At 30.5% G+C, this 17,000-nt stretch overlaps 1 protein-coding gene across 3 annotated transcripts in view; it reads left to right on the forward strand.

The window, feature by feature from the left end:
- LOC107451127 (caskin-2) overlaps window positions 1–17,000 on the forward strand; it is a 338,548-nt gene that overhangs the window by 179,170 nt on the left and 142,378 nt on the right. For all 3 annotated transcript variants that reach the window (XM_016067122.3, XM_071186766.1, XM_071186767.1), the window contains 3 exons: window positions 72–217; window positions 4,506–4,601; window positions 4,686–4,825. In XM_016067122.3, coding sequence (XP_015922608.1) covers window positions 72–217; window positions 4,506–4,601; window positions 4,686–4,825 — 382 coding nt within the window. The remainder of the gene's footprint in view (window positions 1–71; window positions 218–4,505; window positions 4,602–4,685; window positions 4,826–17,000) is intronic.

Below are 17,000 nucleotides of genomic sequence, written 5' to 3' on the forward strand. Positions count from 1 at the left end.
TTCCCATAACAAATCTATATATATATTAAATAGTCAACTGATATCATTTAAAATTTCACGTTGTTTGACAGGAATGCGACCACTGCACTACGCTTCTTGGCAAGGAAAACCAGAACCTGTAGCTCTTCTTCTGCAATACAACGCATCTGTGAATGATCAAGCTAATAAGGGTGAAACTCCATTACACTTAGCTTGTCAACATGGACACGTCTTGGTGGTATGTACTATTTCCTCATAGTCATATGTTCTAAACATTTAATTTATAATAAGATAAATACAGTATGTTATTATTCAATTAAATAATTAAATAAAATTAGCTTATTAAATTTCAACTTAAACTGTTATTAAAATAGCTATTTGTTTAACGATGCATTGTTTGTATTTTAACGAAGTTTTGCAAAAAATAATTAACATGAATTGAATGCTTATTAGTATTGGATATTAGTATTGTCTGTATTTATCTGTAATAAGAGTTAATTTCACACGACACGTGACATAGTTAAGCAAAATCTAACTGATTCGCATTTTTAGAAATAATTCTTTTAATGCACCCTTATAAAGGAATAATAAATTAATTTAAAAAAAGGAAATTATTTGACTTAACCGAATATTTAGCAAGGTTGGCCCACGACTGAATATTTTGGTAATTTCCTAGCAGTAAAATATAAAAACTTGTTCCTCTAATAAATTTTTCCATGTCCCCCCCCCCTTCTAACTAATCTTTTTTTCTGTTTTTTTTTTAATGAAAATAATTGCGAATCTCAGCTTCTGCATTTAATTTTACCAATTGAGAACATTGATTACTAATTAGTTCTATAGATATTAAGTTATATTAAGCATTTTTTTTTATGTTTTATAATTATATATAAAGTTAATTTATTAATAATATCTTAAAGTATCCTTACGAAAATTCAATAACTTTTCAAGTTACATAAGTAATTTTATTTCATAAAAACTGATATTTTTTCATGAGTGAAGTAAATTGATTTAATTACACTTTAAATCACTTTAATTTGTCTTAATTTTCCAAAAACGCGAAATTTATATTATATCAAATTCAAGAGTTAATCTTTTGTTATGATAATTTGATTAATAAAAATATAATAACAGCAATAATTTTTATATAAATTGAAATATTCGTAAGGCTTTTTGAGTCCCAATCACCTTCTAAGTACTTCAATTTTCCGTCTTAATTGAAAGCCCGTTAATGTACTTTTAAAACAAGTTGAATCTATTTCAATTTATCTATTTTAAATTAATTTATTTTCAATTGTTTATAGTCTTTGTTTAAATTGCACTGATTTACAATTATTTTGCTTTTGAAATAAAACCCATTGTTCTAGTACAGTAAATTTTGAAAAGTGGGGCCTTGAAAAAAAGTGGGTTTTTTTTTTCAAGCTGACCCACCTGAAAAAAATCGGGTGGATATTTTTCGGGCTGTGCCCATTTTGACGAACCTCGAACCTTCGACTTACCTTGAAGTAACTGTTGTGTTTCTAATCCCAGATGGTGTAGTCTAGCTACACCTCCGTAATATCAAAAAATCTCTAAAAGGTCTAAAAACAAATGCTGATCCCTTAAAATCTCGAGAATAATAAAACCTAAGCATTTGAGAATATAGTTGGGGGAGGTTTTATCATCCTTTGCACCAATGACGAAACTGCGGAAAGAAGCCCCCTGTTGAAAGTTTAGGTATTTGATATGGCCACTCAAAAATCATGAGAGCCGTCTGCCTTATCCTCAAAATACCTTAAGTACTATTAAAAAGAAAGAAAAATTTGATCACAAATGCTTTTTATTTTATCCACATCTGTATGTCTTTCAGAAAATATGACCTAATAATACTGTGGGCCGGGATAGACTGGTTGGTAGGGCACTGAGCCCATGTCCAAGAGTTCGTGGGTTCGATCCCAGCCGGCCGAAGTGACTAAATGGTGACTGATACACATTAAATCTGTCGTCGAGTCGCAAATTCCTCCATGTTCCCATAACAAATCAATACCTCTGGGGGTAATAATCCAGGAGCTCCCTTGTCTTCTGGATTGATTCAAAATTACGAGTCTACGGAGTTGAACATTAGCAGTCCAGGGTGCGTAGCGTTTTTAAAAAGTACTTAAAGGTGCTTCTTTTCGATTTTTGTCTTTTAAAAGCCTTTAAAGGTGCTTTTTTTATTGGGTGTTTTTAAAAAGTGCTTAATTTTCCCTTTTTCAAAATGAGATTTTTCCTTTACTATGTTGATTTTCGCTACGAATTATAACTAAAAGACACAGTTCACATTGTTCTATTTAACGTTTTCACAATTCATTCTACCCCAATCTATTTCGGCGTATTGTCAGTCTGTAGCGTATGAAAACGCCATTCGTTTTACATGATTCAAAATTTCATAATTTTGTCAAAATTTGAATAATTGATTTGTCATAATTGTCAAAAACAATGCCAAAAGGTTTTTTTTTTTTTTTTGACATGATGTTTAAAACAAGATAAAACCGACCAATTGTCAAAAATTTTCCAACCCTGCCTAATTCTGACATTTTTTTTAAAGTGCTTAAAAATATTTTTTGATTGCTTGAAAAATGCTTAAAAGGTGCTTATTTTTTGTTGAATAATTCGGTTACGCACCCTGGTAGTCGTAAACCCAAAAATTGGGTCTGCTGTTCAAGGACGGATATAAAATAAAATATAATAATACTGTTTCATATAGTCTGAAAAATTCAGCAAAATTATTTATGTGTACAAAAGAAAAAGAGAAAAAAAATATTTAAGAGCAAAAACGTTTTCTATAAACGAAAGTGACGAATAAAAATGAGAGTCGCTTTGAACGACGCACTAATTCCATTTCGTTGTTTTAATTATTTGTCAACGGTTACGTTACAATATTAATGATAGGAGTACCTGCATAATTAAGAACCTGCTATATATATTAATATGCTGTATTGCTTTACAAATTCACCTGCTGCCGTATGCGTGCTGGGATTAAGTAATCAGTTTGGGGTGTTCTGCATTGGAAATTAATTTCTATCTCACTCTCTCCGGCTATCGAATGTTCCGTGACATTGCAGGAACTGTCTCTCATGGAGACGAGTCTCGAATGTAATATTTGGCATGACCACCCCCCCCCCTCTTGCAGTATCGGTTTTATGCGAAATATTGAGTTTATATTCAGCTAGATCTTTCAGTTAAATTTTAATTAATTTAATTTCGAAAGGAGATTTAAATCTGACATTATTGATGAATCGAGTTTTGGTCTTTAGTTGAATTTCATTCCAAAATATATGACGTTGTTTTATAAAAATAAAATTAAACGTTTTTTTTTTTTTTTTTGAAGCTCTGTCGCCTAGGAAAATAAAAAGGCCACAATTTAAGTGTTCATAAAGCGATGACTATTGTATATCATCTTGCCGTGAAGAATCATCTTAGCTTTAGAGCGGACAAATAACTTAAATATTTTAAAAGTTATTAAACTTTTTTTTAAAAATCACTAATTTTTGGGACATTTTTTCACGTAAATGAAAACTATCAAAATCACTGCCTTATTCTAAGTTTTTGCAGATTTTTCTGAGCTCAGATAATGCAGTATTGAGGGGAGTTTTTAATTGTTAAAAAATTATACGACAAGAGCTTTTCATTTTTAAAAAACTGTGGCTTTCCCCCATATTGACTTTTTGCTCTTTTTTCTAGAAAAAGCATAGGCATGGCTGGTTTTAGATAGACTAAATTAAACCTAACAGTCATCAGTAACTGTTGTTAACTCATAGCCGTAGAGCTGCGATGGCGCAGGGGGTAGAGAGTTCGCCTTTCAGTGAGGTGAACCGGGTTCGAATCTCTAGCGATGGCTAGTCGAAACGAATCCGCATCCGGCTTGCACCGATCACAATGCTGACGTAAAGACGGATCATGGGTTAAAGTCCCTTTGCCGCCAGGCTAACCGTGGGAGGTTCTCTTGGTTCCTCACCATGTAACGCAAATGCGGGTTAGTTCCATCAAAAAGTCCTCCACGAAGGCAAATTTTTCCCAATACTTGATCCAGGAGTTCCCTTGTCTCCTGGATTAGGTTCAAAATTACAAGGCTACAGAGTTGAACATTAATTGTCGTACGCCCAAAATATTGGGTCGTCTGTTCAACGACGTTTATAAAATAAAACATATAAGTCGGTAGTTTTTATAAATATATAAAAGAATGTTGGAAAAGGTGTGCCATTCCACGCAACAACGATGCAATGAGTGTCACCAAACATCTGGTGGTAAATGTTTAACTTCTGAAGAATTGCTATGTAAAAATAATGATGTACTATAAGGATTTTTGTTTATTGCCCTTGTTTATCATGTATTATTTTTAAAACCCTTAGATGTAGAAGCTCTGGATAATGTTTGCTATGACAAATTCTTTATTTCAAAGAAACGTGGCAAAATATTGATTGAATTAATAATTTGATATTATTTAGAAAACTATCGTTTCAAAATTACATTTCATGCATTAACTATATTTTTTTCTTTTTTTCTCACAGACCAGTTTATTGCTAAGATACCATTCCAATATCCTAATTCGTAACAAAGATCATAAATCTCCACTGGACCTGGCTTGCGAATTCGGTAGATATCAGGTATGTCAGCATAAATAGTTTCATGTGTAGTGTGTATTATTACCAAAATTAAATATTCATAAAACTAATATTATTTTTTGACAGGTGGTGGAACTGTTATTGCAACAGCAAGCTAATTCGCGTTGCCGTTCTCTGTTAACAGAGAATCCTGAGGACTTAGCGGACAACAATCGAACCACATGCTTGCATTTAGCTGCCAGGAATGGACACGTAGATGTCATTAGGTACGTTTTACAATACTTTATGTGTGTTCACAAATTTGTATTATTTGTCAAACTTTTTCGGGTGAAAAAGTAGATAGCTTTCAGGGGTCTGTTTAGAAGAAATTTGGGTCCGTTAACGGAAACTTTCAAAAATATTTTAACTTAAAAACGGACCCTTCACAAAGTAATTTATCTTTTAATCGGACCCTTCACAAATATGTTTATCTTCATTATTGTTTTGTTAATCGAATAAACCCTTCCCAGGAATGGGGGGAAAGAAAGACTAATGTAAACGAACTAAGTTTTGTCTTCGGCAGACGCTTCTTCCTTTATTCGTCCGAAATGAATATTCTGCGTTCAGCAGTATAGGATAAATACCAAATATTTGTATGTTGCATCGCTAATTTAGTAGCTGCAATTGCTGTTTATTTTTTAAAATTTAATTTCTTATAATTATATATTTAAAGTGTTGCGCATAATCTTGTATGTCTTTACAATTTAAAAACTCCTTGAAAAATTTTTTTTGCAATAACGGACCCTATTTGCACAAATTCACAAAAGCGAACCCTGGTTGAAAGAATGTGACTTAACCTTTATTTTATATCCACAAATTACTCGTAACTTGTGGATATAAATTGTGTTGTTTGGACAGACCCCTGGATTTTGTCACAAACTCTTAGTTACTGATAATCAAAATTTTACAACATGTGTACTGCAACATCGTTAGTGTCAGCTCGTAGTAGCGATCTCTCGTGAAATATATTTTTTAATTGACAAGTTTATAAAGCCCAGAGGTTTGTCATACGCTCCTTGACACTGAAAATTTAAAATTTTACACATGTGCTACCATTATCTGTGTCAGCACACAGTGGCGTAGGGATCTCTTGTGAAATAGGAATAGTCGATCTTATAAGTTCCAGAGATTTTTCATAAGATCTTAAACACTGATAATCAAAATTCAATAATTGATTCTTTAATGTTCTGTTTTATCCCTAAAATTTTTTAAAAAAAGCTAAAAATTTAAGCGCTATGTTTTATTATTTTACTTCTAGTATATATTTCTAGAAACTATTATATTTCTCAGAAATTTTGCCTTCACTATAACTTTTATGTTTTTCTTATATTTAAATAAATGAAAAAAAATTGTAAAATCTAAAAATAAAATTATTATCTTTTTTAAAAATAATTTCACATTTAAATATTACTGAGTATTTAAGTTTAAAACATCGTTTTTGTTATGGAAATATTTTTTAAAAATTAGAAGACAAAAAAATAATTGTTTGAATAACGCTTTAAAAAAAGTGTACTTTAAAATAAAGAGTATGACAAATGCATTCTGCTTCGTTAACTTAAACAAATATTTCAAACTAGGCGGTAAAGAAAAAAAATACCGAGCGAAGTGATAGTTCTTAACCATACCTGCTTATTAAAGATTAAACGGCGAAAATTGCGGGGAAATTAATTAATTAATCAACTTACCGTTATCACAGCGGAATAAATTTTAATGCCAACCTTTTCTAAAATAAGCGCCAAATGTATGTCACCTTTCAACGCAACCTTTTAAAAAGCGGTCTTAGTTATCGAAAGTTTCTCCTTACATCGCATGCCTTCTATGACCCTTATTAATTTCCTGTCAAAACTACGCATATGTATAAAAGACAAGGAACGCAGAGAGGGATCCAAAGAATATTATAATTAAGACCCTTGCTAATGAATATGGATGAGACAATTAAGTACCAATTATTCCCGATTGGGGACGCTGCTGTAGTTTTCGGTTCTCCAAAAGTATTGTCTTCTTCTTTCTCTGGTTTCTTTTATTTTTCTTTCTTTCATTAGCGGTTTGAGACATAAGGGTTGTTCTTTTCTTGGGTTTTGAATATTTATGTTCGTTTCCTGCAACTCTAAACTTTCAACTTTTTTGTGAAAATATAAGTTATGGTTTTGTTTAGTTTAGAATTCCAGGGTCTCTGTATCAATTAGCTCCAATAGCTTAAGGCGGGAAGAAAGGAGAGTTAGTTTTTGAAGTTTGTTCTAATGAATAAAAATGAACTACTTTGGGGACTAAAGTAATTTTTCAGTAGAACGTTGTATTTGCTTGCCTGGAGATATATTTAGTGATGATCATCAAAAAGTTTTTAAGTATTATCTTTCCTTGAATGATGCGGTTGTTGCCTTAAAGATTATCGATTCACGCCTGAACTAAAGTGATCTATACACATTAAACATTTTAGGAAATATTTTTCATTTTTTTTTTTTTTTTTTTTTTGACAGAGCCTTGCTCTNTTTTTTTTTTTTTTTTTTTTTGTGTTTATTATTGTTATTCTTTGCAATTACAGATATTAAACACGTTTTATATTAGATTGAGTTCGTAAATAATTCCCGCATTATGCTAAAAGAAATAAAACACATAAGCATGTAATTTTAATTGGCTTTAGTAATGTTATCTTTATATTCAAATGCGAGGAAAGTGCTCTTACCTAAAAAGACGTTTTATATATATATATATATATATTTCCNATATATATATATATATATAAATGCTCAAATGCAAATTCAAACTTTATTGAGTAAAGTACAACCACTATAATAATTTAATAACGCTTTTATTGATTAAAAAGCTGAATTTTATTTACTTTTTAAATAATTTAAAAGCGTTTTCAAATATTTTTCGAAAAATAGATAGATTTTATAAATGAATAAATTTTAACGCCATATTTTGTCAAAAAATGTCCAACATTTTTGAATTCTAATTCGACAGTTAATTTTTTTTTTATTTTTAAAAACCCGTTAAAATATACAGATGTCCAAGTCAAATGCTGATCTAGATCAATTCAAAATCAATTTCTGTTTGCGCCGTTCCTATTGGAAAATAATCTGTTAAATAGTTTTTTAGAAGAACTACATCAAATGTGATCATTTTTACTTAATCTGAGTTAAGACATCCGATACTTCATAAGCTAATAAAAATTAAAATAAGACAAAGCTCATATCGAAATTAGTAATAAAAAAACGCGATGCGATGATATATTTGCCTTCCCCCCCTCCATAGAAATAGAGGCATCTGGTTTATCGTCTTGAACCTGAAGGTTTCTCAGGCAATATCTTGCGTAATTTCGTATAATCAAACCTTCCAGATAATGTATTTATTTGTTCAACTATTCACGAGTTATATAATTTTTCAAATTTATTACTGAAAAAAAAATTGCAGAGAGTTTTAAATCTCACCAACCCTAGATCATATTATATTTTATATGCTGTTTTTTTTTAGTTTTGTTATATTTTATTCATTGCATGACTCTTAAGTGTGAAAAACAGCCTTAAAGATGAAATATTGGAGAATTTTGTTCCTCTAAAAATTCGAAATTTATGGATCATATTTCTTCGTTTCCTCGCAGTCTCTAAAAGTAGGATTGAAATTTAATAGCATAAATCTTTTGCGTTGTTGAGTTTTTATCAACTTCTTATCAACAACGATTTAATCGACTTCTTATATTTTCAAAAATCATGCATTTCTTTTTAAAATAAGTTTTTTTTAAATATTTTATGTTATGAAATTTTCTGATACAAATTACTCTTTTGATATAATTCCCATTAATGTAAGCTATTTGCGTTTGAATATTTTAATGTACTGTTGGTCATTTTGAATGTTATTTCCGTTGTTATCTTGTAAATGTCATTGCATTGCAAAATCATTAGAAGTTATAATTCGCAATTCTTCCAAACAAAGTTTGTTTTCAGGTATAAAAATAGTTATATAGTCAAAAGATTTGGGTGACTATGACTTCTAAAAAATAATCGCCGAGAATCTCGCCTATAAGAGCATATTTTACCTATTTTTAGGTACAAAAATCTGAATATTTTCTATTAAAATAAATAAATTAATTAAATAGGATTTTTCTTTTCAAACGTACAATCAAAACTTCTTGAAATTCTCTTTTATGTAAACTCAAAAGACGTCATTGTGGACCGGGATAGTCGTGTTGGTATTTCGTTGGGCCCATGTCCAAGATGCCGTGGAATCTATCCCCGCCGACCGAATGCTAATTGGTGCACGTTAAATCTGTTGGGTCACAAAGTCATCCAAGTTCCCATGGCAAATTAACATGTCTTTGTGTTCTGTGATGTGTGTGTGGCTAAAGACGTATTCTTAAAAGCAAGAAACGCACCCTCTGCCTTAAATTTGCTTAGTTTCTCCAAGCACGCTTGCTGGTATTGGTAAGTGTCATTAGAAACAACAACAGTAGTTTGCTCTGCATTCTCTCTTTGATTATTAATATTATTTTTAAAAAAAGAGGGTATTCTAAAAAAGATATTTTTTTCTAAAAAGTCTATTTCTTGTTAAAGTAGTAATCGTCTTTTTTTACCCGTTCATATTAGAAATACTTGTAAGTAAACGTAGTTTTAAATCCTTTATTTATATTTAGGTAATAATATTTTAAAATTAATATTTTTTGTTGTTATTTTCAAAAAATCTAAATGCGGTTATGCTACCTACTTTCATCAGTGTCAATTTTAAAAGAAATTTTGATTAACGTACCTTTAACAAAATATTTTAACGTAGAAACGGCCCCTTCGTATATTATTTCATCGTGAAAACGCATTCTTCACAAAATATGTTGTCTTATAAACGAACCCTTCACAAAATTCTTCTTTTGAAAAACGTAGTGACCACTTGCTTACGTATTTTCTATACTACAATCCTTAAGAAACATCAATTTTGTGTTTCCTTTTTCTTCACTAACAGAACATTTTCTGATGCTCGCAAAAAGGATAATGGACCGACTCTAATGTAATTTCAGATTAAGAAGACGAATAGATTTTTCACAAGAAAAATTAATCTTAAACTGATAACTGGTTTTGTGATTGTGACTTTTCCCAAAATTATAAATAAAGACCCTATTACCTTCCTAAAAAATACAAAATTATTCATGTACTTCCGCAATTTTACAGAACAGGATCTTTCACATAAAGTCTGGAATAACCCTGATTACTTAATATGCTGTCATTTTTTTTTAAAAAATGATCATGTCTCATAGAAATGTTGAACTTAAATAAACACATGAATATAAAATTGTGTATATACAGAGTTATTTCTCTTCAATAACTTACTCATTTATCTTTAAACATAGTGTTTTCCCGTAAAATTTACCACAGAAATTGAATTTTTGTAGCTCCCCCTCTTCTTAAAGAATGGCTTTTATTGTTGTTGTGCATAAATATTTGGCGATATAATCGTCTCCAATAAATCTATCTGTTATTATACTGCTTCCATTAGCTATCCGATTCTTCTTTCCACTAAGTCGTCGAATCACCTCATTCAAAATGGCCAAAATAACGATCCTCTTGTGGGAAGACCCATTACGAATCTTAATTCGCATTCCGAAAAGAATTGGAAATCCTGGAGGAAAAGATGATGGTTCTGATTCTTGGTGGCGCGAATACGACCCAAAAAGAAAAAGGAAGTAACTAGTTCCACTGTTTGATGGTCGATATATTTGATCAGTTCCAATATCCATTGCTCCTTTCATGGCCGTGGTTGAACAAAAAAGAACAATTGGAGGGTGTGGAAAGACGCCGTGGTGACGTGTCCGCCGATTTATTTCAATTTACTTTCTTTCCACCCTCAAAATGTTCGATTTCTTCGTTCTATCTTCCACTTCGGGGATATTCGATTTCTAGATAATTCTTTGGCTTGGTAGAGAGATATTCTTTCTGGCCATAATTTATTTAGAATGGCTTCTGGGTGGCCTGTGTCAGTAGCTGCGCATTTTTATGGCTTTTTGTTCTTAACCGGAGATGGTTCGATAAAGGGAATGTTTTGGTGTGGAATATCATTCTGATGTCTCTTTTTGTCTCGTGATCTTGCGTTAGGAAATGATACCGATAATGGTTTCTGATAGCTGATGCATACACATTATAATGGTAGTCACTGTTTGCTGTAGTAGATTCTGAACGGGTGATAGGTCATTTACTTTGTTTACACAAGTCGTTAAATGTTTACAATGTAAACACGGTAATGTAAGATCGAAATTCTTCACTAGGTTGTGAATCATCATCAGCGCATGACCTCTTTATCAAACAGTGCAGTTTTTAACCGCAATTTTGATCAGAATATTTTTTACACACCTTTTTTTTTAATTTGGAATTTTGGAAACTATACAGATATCTAATTAGATTATGCTACTCCAGCTTTTTTTTATTGCATTGATAGGATTGATGTTCCAATGCAGGTTCATACACACAGCCAATTCCACGCACAACAAGTGGACCAATTTGCGATTAAAATTAATAGACTTTTTTTTAAAATTCATTTAAGATGTGCTCAAAATATTCCAAAATGAACAACTTTCAAAAGCTATTGGCAAAGCTGTTCTAAAGAAAAGCATTTCCTACAAACTTAAATGTGCTTATTCCAGAGATAACCTCCGAATACGGCAACTCAGGTTTAAAATCCCTGGTTAAGTTGGGGATAAACATTTTAATATTTTAAGCAACACATATTGCATCATCGATTGTTATGACAACGGTTACCATGACAGTCATTAGTTATAAAAATTATTCTTGATATAGTGCGTGAATGAATAAATGAGTGGAAAATAAAATAAAAGAGACGAATTATATTAGAAGGCAATCCAGTATTTGTTTCATTACTACATTATTTTTTCACCATAATAAAAGTTTCAAAGTCTTAGCTCTAAATTTTCGAAAATTTTATTCTATGGTTGGTGTGAGAAGGGAGCAGTTTAATAGATATTTGTTTACCCTATCTGGGCGTTATATATAAGCACTATTTATGGATATTTAATATATTATTCTTTTAACATTACATAATATATACATAAAGTAATAAAACGTGTTTCAATAACACTTTTAGCTATCAAGCTAGCTCACTATTAGAGCTTTAAGTGCAAGACACCTCTTAAAAAATCAACCCATTTAACCTAAAGATGCAATAACATTTTTCTTCATAAACATAACCAACATAAGAGGTTCAATATATTATTTCTCCCTTAGAAATATTTTCAGCGATCAAACATATCCACAAGGCGGGTTCGGATTTATTACTCCTCCAGAGAGGAATCATCAGAAGGCAGGGAACTAAGAAACTTATTAGACCTTCAGATGTGAAAAGAAAAAGACCGAAAACTTTTAACATTTTATAAGTATTTTAATATCTCTTTTTGGCAATATTGCAAAATGGGGAATGATTCGCTGGAGAGATCTTTTAAAGATAGGGTTCCCGAGATAAAAATCTTTTTCCTTTCATAATAACGCGCTCAAGGAGGCTCTTTTGAGTTCAGAGATTCCAGGTTTATTGGAGTACCAATATTGGGAATCGCAGCGAAAAGAGTAAAATAGATGAAGATGGTAGAGGCTATAGGGACATTAAATTAAAAGGGATTTGATGAGCTGAGTAAAATGGATGGATTTTTAAGCTGTATTCAGGATTCATCAAGGAAATAGTCGCTATGAATTGCTGCAGGGAATAATAGAAGTAGGAGAATTGAATGAATATTTTAAATGTCACGTTTGCTTAATAGTCATTCTTTTTAATAGAATAGATTCAATCGAAAAATGAACTCAAATTTTTAAGTATCTCTCTTTTGGTTTTTTAAGTAGATTCTTAACTCTCAGTTAGTCTTGGAACATAGGATTGATATTTTAAGAGATGTAAACATTTGAATATTTTTAGCTATGAATAATGCATTGGTTGCTATGACAACGTAGATAATGACAGTCATTACTTATAAAAATTATTCTTGATGAGTAGTGTTAAATAATTATTTATACGTTAAGTATTTATGAATTATTTAGATATATATTTTTGAACCTTTCTAAAACGGTGTAATGGTGCTACATACTGTTATATTAATTATTGGTGACAATTTAACATTTAACGATGATATTACTAGTGCCTTTAACTTTAATATCGAGCAATATATATTATAACCGTAGTATCGATAATTTGCGTGATAATATGGTTAAATTATTATTATATTAATATCGTAATATTTCGGTTCATTGCTTTTCAAAATTTTTAACTATGTATGCTTTATTTTATATCCGGCGTTGAACATCCAACCCAATTCTGAGTTTGCGACTATCAACGTTCAACTCCGTGGCCTTGTAATTTTGAACCCAACACAAAAGGCAAGAGATTTCCTGGATCAAGCATTAGGAGAAATTTGCCTTCGCGGAGGACTTTTTGATGGAACTAATCCGCCTTTGCTTTACATGGAGTGGAAAACCACAAAATTTCCCATGATTAGCCCCCGACGGCAGGGGAATTCTTACCCATGAAAAGCCTACCACTGCGGATATTTTATGTTATCACTGTGGTCGGTGCAAGCCGGGACAAAATTCGTATCAACCAGCCAACGCTGGCGTGTGAACCAGCGTCACCTCATTAGAAAACGAACAGTCTATTCCCTGAACTACCGCCGCTTTAACTATGTATATTATTGATGGTATATTAATGGCGCGCGCATCACGAGTTTTTCTTTAAGGTAGCATTTTTTTGTTGCTGTTGTTTTGGATTTTAATTAATCGCTTATTATTTATCCAGCAATATAAATGCATTCATACTTTCCAGTAAATCACAACAATACACAAGAAGGTATAAAGAGCAATTTTCTTTCTTTTGATTAATTATTTCCTTAATCCAAACACAAGCTCTTTTATCAAAATAATTATTATTTCACCGTTTAAAATATTTATAACTACCTTAAATGCTCTATTAGCATTCATAATCAAGCAATAACGTGCTTTTTTTTTCTTCCAAGAACTTCACTTAAAATTCTTATAAATTAATACAATATTCAATTCACACACTTCGTACGTAATACCGAGGTTCTAAAATAGAGTTTTCAGAGCTAATAAGGTCTTCAGAGGAACAACTTTACTCAAAATACCGTTAAGGCTCTAATTTATCACTTATGATAAAGTGCTAAATTATTTCAGTCTCTCGCACGCCACCACTATTTGTTATTCTCTTGAGCGGGTTCCGAGAAAAAAAAGAGAATAATCGTACTGTTTTCCGTTTCTCAAGCATTCAGCAGAATGCTCAATGAAATTAATTGCGGGTGTGCTGTTGATGTATGGTCTTAGTTTTTGCGTATCCCGTATGATAAAAAATTAAAATAAAGCGGCAATTTCGTTGCCAGAGTTATCGTTGAAGCAATTTTGCTGTGTTAGTTTGGCGCGAATTTAGGCGCAAATTTATTCTTATTTTGAAAAATGTTACAATTTAAGTTTAATCGTGTTTTGATTTATGTTATGACGATTTTACAATGGAATTTTTATTAAAAATGTTAGATTTTGAGTTTGCGTTTGATTCCTGATGTTGTATACAACGAATCAGTTTTTTTTTTCTTAATTGATTTATTTTACACATATTGAGTTTTAATAAACTTCTTAAAATGCTTTTAATAGTGCATCAAAGTTTAGTTCTTCGTTTCATATTTGAATCGGTGATTACCGAAAAAAGAAAACCTGTCCAAATAACTAGATTTATAAAAATAACAACAAAAAACTGTTTTCTAAAATTTTATAAAATAAACTGTATAATTAGTTTTAGTGAGCTCATTGTTACGCTACCATTGTGTTTCGTATTAATAATATAAAGTGGCGAAATGCTTTTATAATACATCAAATTTTAGTTCGTTTCACATTTGAATAGGTGATTACAGCAAAAAGAAAACAAGTCAGAAAAACTAATTTTATGAAAAATGACCATAAAAGTGTTTTTAAAGCTTTTGTAAAATAAACTGTAATAATTAGTTTAGCTAGTTCATTGTTCCGCTACCATTGTGTTTTGTATTAAAATAAAGTGGCGAAAAGCTTTTGTAATCCACCAAGGTTACCTTCGTTTCAAATTTGAATCGGCGTTTACCGAAAAAAAAAGTAATTTTATTAAAAAAAAAAAAAAAAAAAAAAAAAGATGACTAATTTTAACTAATAACTAACCTAATAATTAATTTTTAAAAAATGACAACAAAAACAGTGTTTTCCAAAATTTTATAAAATAAACTGTATAATTAGTTTTAGTTAGCTCATTGTTTAGCTACTAAGGAGTTGTGAATTAAAATAAAAAGTAGCAATTTCGTTGCAAAGTTATTTTTGTAGCAATTTGCATCGTTAATTTGGCTAGAATTGATGAGCAGAGTTATTTTTTACTTTGAAAAGAAAAAAAAACTTTTATTTAGATTTAATTTCGTTTGATTTGAAATTAATCACGAAATTGTGGAGCCATAACCTCTAACTCCCCTAGCCTACAATGTGCTGTTGGGGAATACTTTTTGCTTTGCTACGTTTGATTTATGACAAACATGAACCCACTGGAAATAAATGTTCTTTACTGATTCATTAAAAACACACGTTGCAAAATGCTTTTGTTGCAAACTAGTTAGAGAAACCATAAAGAAAATGTTCAAGGAAAATAATTGAGTGATATTACTACATTCAAAACAATTGAAAATTCCTTTAAATAATTCCGTTTTTGAAAAGTTACTTATTATACAATTCAATGTGTATCATTGATTTGATATCATATTATGCTGAACACTTTATTAAAGCAAAGGATTTAACATATTGCTCAATTATGTTGATCTCTAAGCTAAAAACTTTTTGAAAACGTTTTTTTTATTAAACTTGAAATAAACCTGTACTTGCTATGTATAGAAGGAAATAAGACTAAAACCCCATAACAGGTTTAAAACTCGAACGTACTTCTCAGAACAATCAAAGCCTCGTGAAACACTTTATGTTCAGCTGAGAATTATTAACGTCTGCTTCAAAGAAAATTTAGATGCTGTTTAAAAATTTTATTGCATTTAAAGGCAATCATAGATAATCTGTTGTTGAACTACTTATTGCGCTTTTTTTTTTACAATTTTTGTTGATAAAATAAAATTATTCACCATTTAAAAAGACATTTTTTAATAGCTTCACTGGTTAGAATAGTTAAATTATTTTTGACGATATCTTCAGAACATTTTAAATGATAACAGGTCTTGGTACTGAACATTCGAGATCTTTTGTTCCTTAGATTTAAAACCTCCTTCAGTTAACCCTTCAACACTAGGTCTCCAACCTTTCATCTGTTTACTTCTTTAGCGAACCGTTTTTTTCTTCTCCACTTTTTTCCTTATTTTTTACTTTCATTTGCACATATTTTTGTTTTATTTCTCTCGAGTATTTTAACCTCCTCCCCCCTTCTTTTTATAAATATTATTTACGTTTCATCCTTCATTGTATGTAACGCCTACATTTATGGAGTGCATAAACAGGGTGCTTAGCGTTTTTAAAAAGTGCTTAAATGTGCTTGTTTTTTATTTGCGTTTTTTAAAAGCCCTTGAAGGTGCTTTTTTCATTCGGGGTTTGTAAAAAGTGCTTACTTTTCTCTTTTAAAAAGAGATTTTTTCTTTGACGTGTGGATTGTCGTTCGAAATTACAAAAAAAATCACGATTTTCACAATTTTCTCTGCAATATTTATCGGAAACTAGATATTTTATCATGGTTATATAAAGTTTTTGAAAATGTTTTTGAATTTTATTGATTTTATGTTTATAAATTAAGAATTTTAAACGATAGAAGAAAAAAAAATTTATAACTGCACTGATCCTAATTAAGATTTTTTTTTTTTTTTGGAACGTGATAAAAAATTTTTTTTGAGTGCTTACAAAGTACCTAAAACGTGCTCTTTCATTCGGGGTTTGTAAAAAGTACTTAATGTCGACTGTCGTTCTAAATTACAAAATATGCACGATTTTCACAATTTTTTCTGCAATATTTATTAGAAACTAGATATTTTATCACGATTATGTTTAAGTAGTTACTAAGTTTTTGAAAATGTTTTTGAATTTTATTGATTTTATGCTTATAAATTAAGAATTTTAAACGATAGAAAATTTTTTATTATTACATAGATCCTAATTACGAATTTTTTTTTTTTTTTTTTTTTTTTTTTTTGTTTGGAAAGTGATAAAAAATAATTTTTGACTGCTTACAAAGAACCTAAAAGGTGCTTTTTTGTTGAAAAATCTGGCTACTCACTCTTTATAAAATTTAGTGACACCTTTCACGTGAATACTTAATTTGGATGGATTATTTTACTGATATGGTCAAAGAAAATTAGTCGGGCTTTTGCAGTAATTAAAGAAGATAGAATTTGCATCCTTTTACCCTTCTTTCTTC

Source organism: Parasteatoda tepidariorum, chromosome 10 (genome assembly GCF_043381705.1).
Source record: "Parasteatoda tepidariorum isolate YZ-2023 chromosome 10, CAS_Ptep_4.0, whole genome shotgun sequence".
NCBI lineage: Eukaryota > Metazoa > Arthropoda > Arachnida > Araneae > Theridiidae > Parasteatoda > Parasteatoda tepidariorum.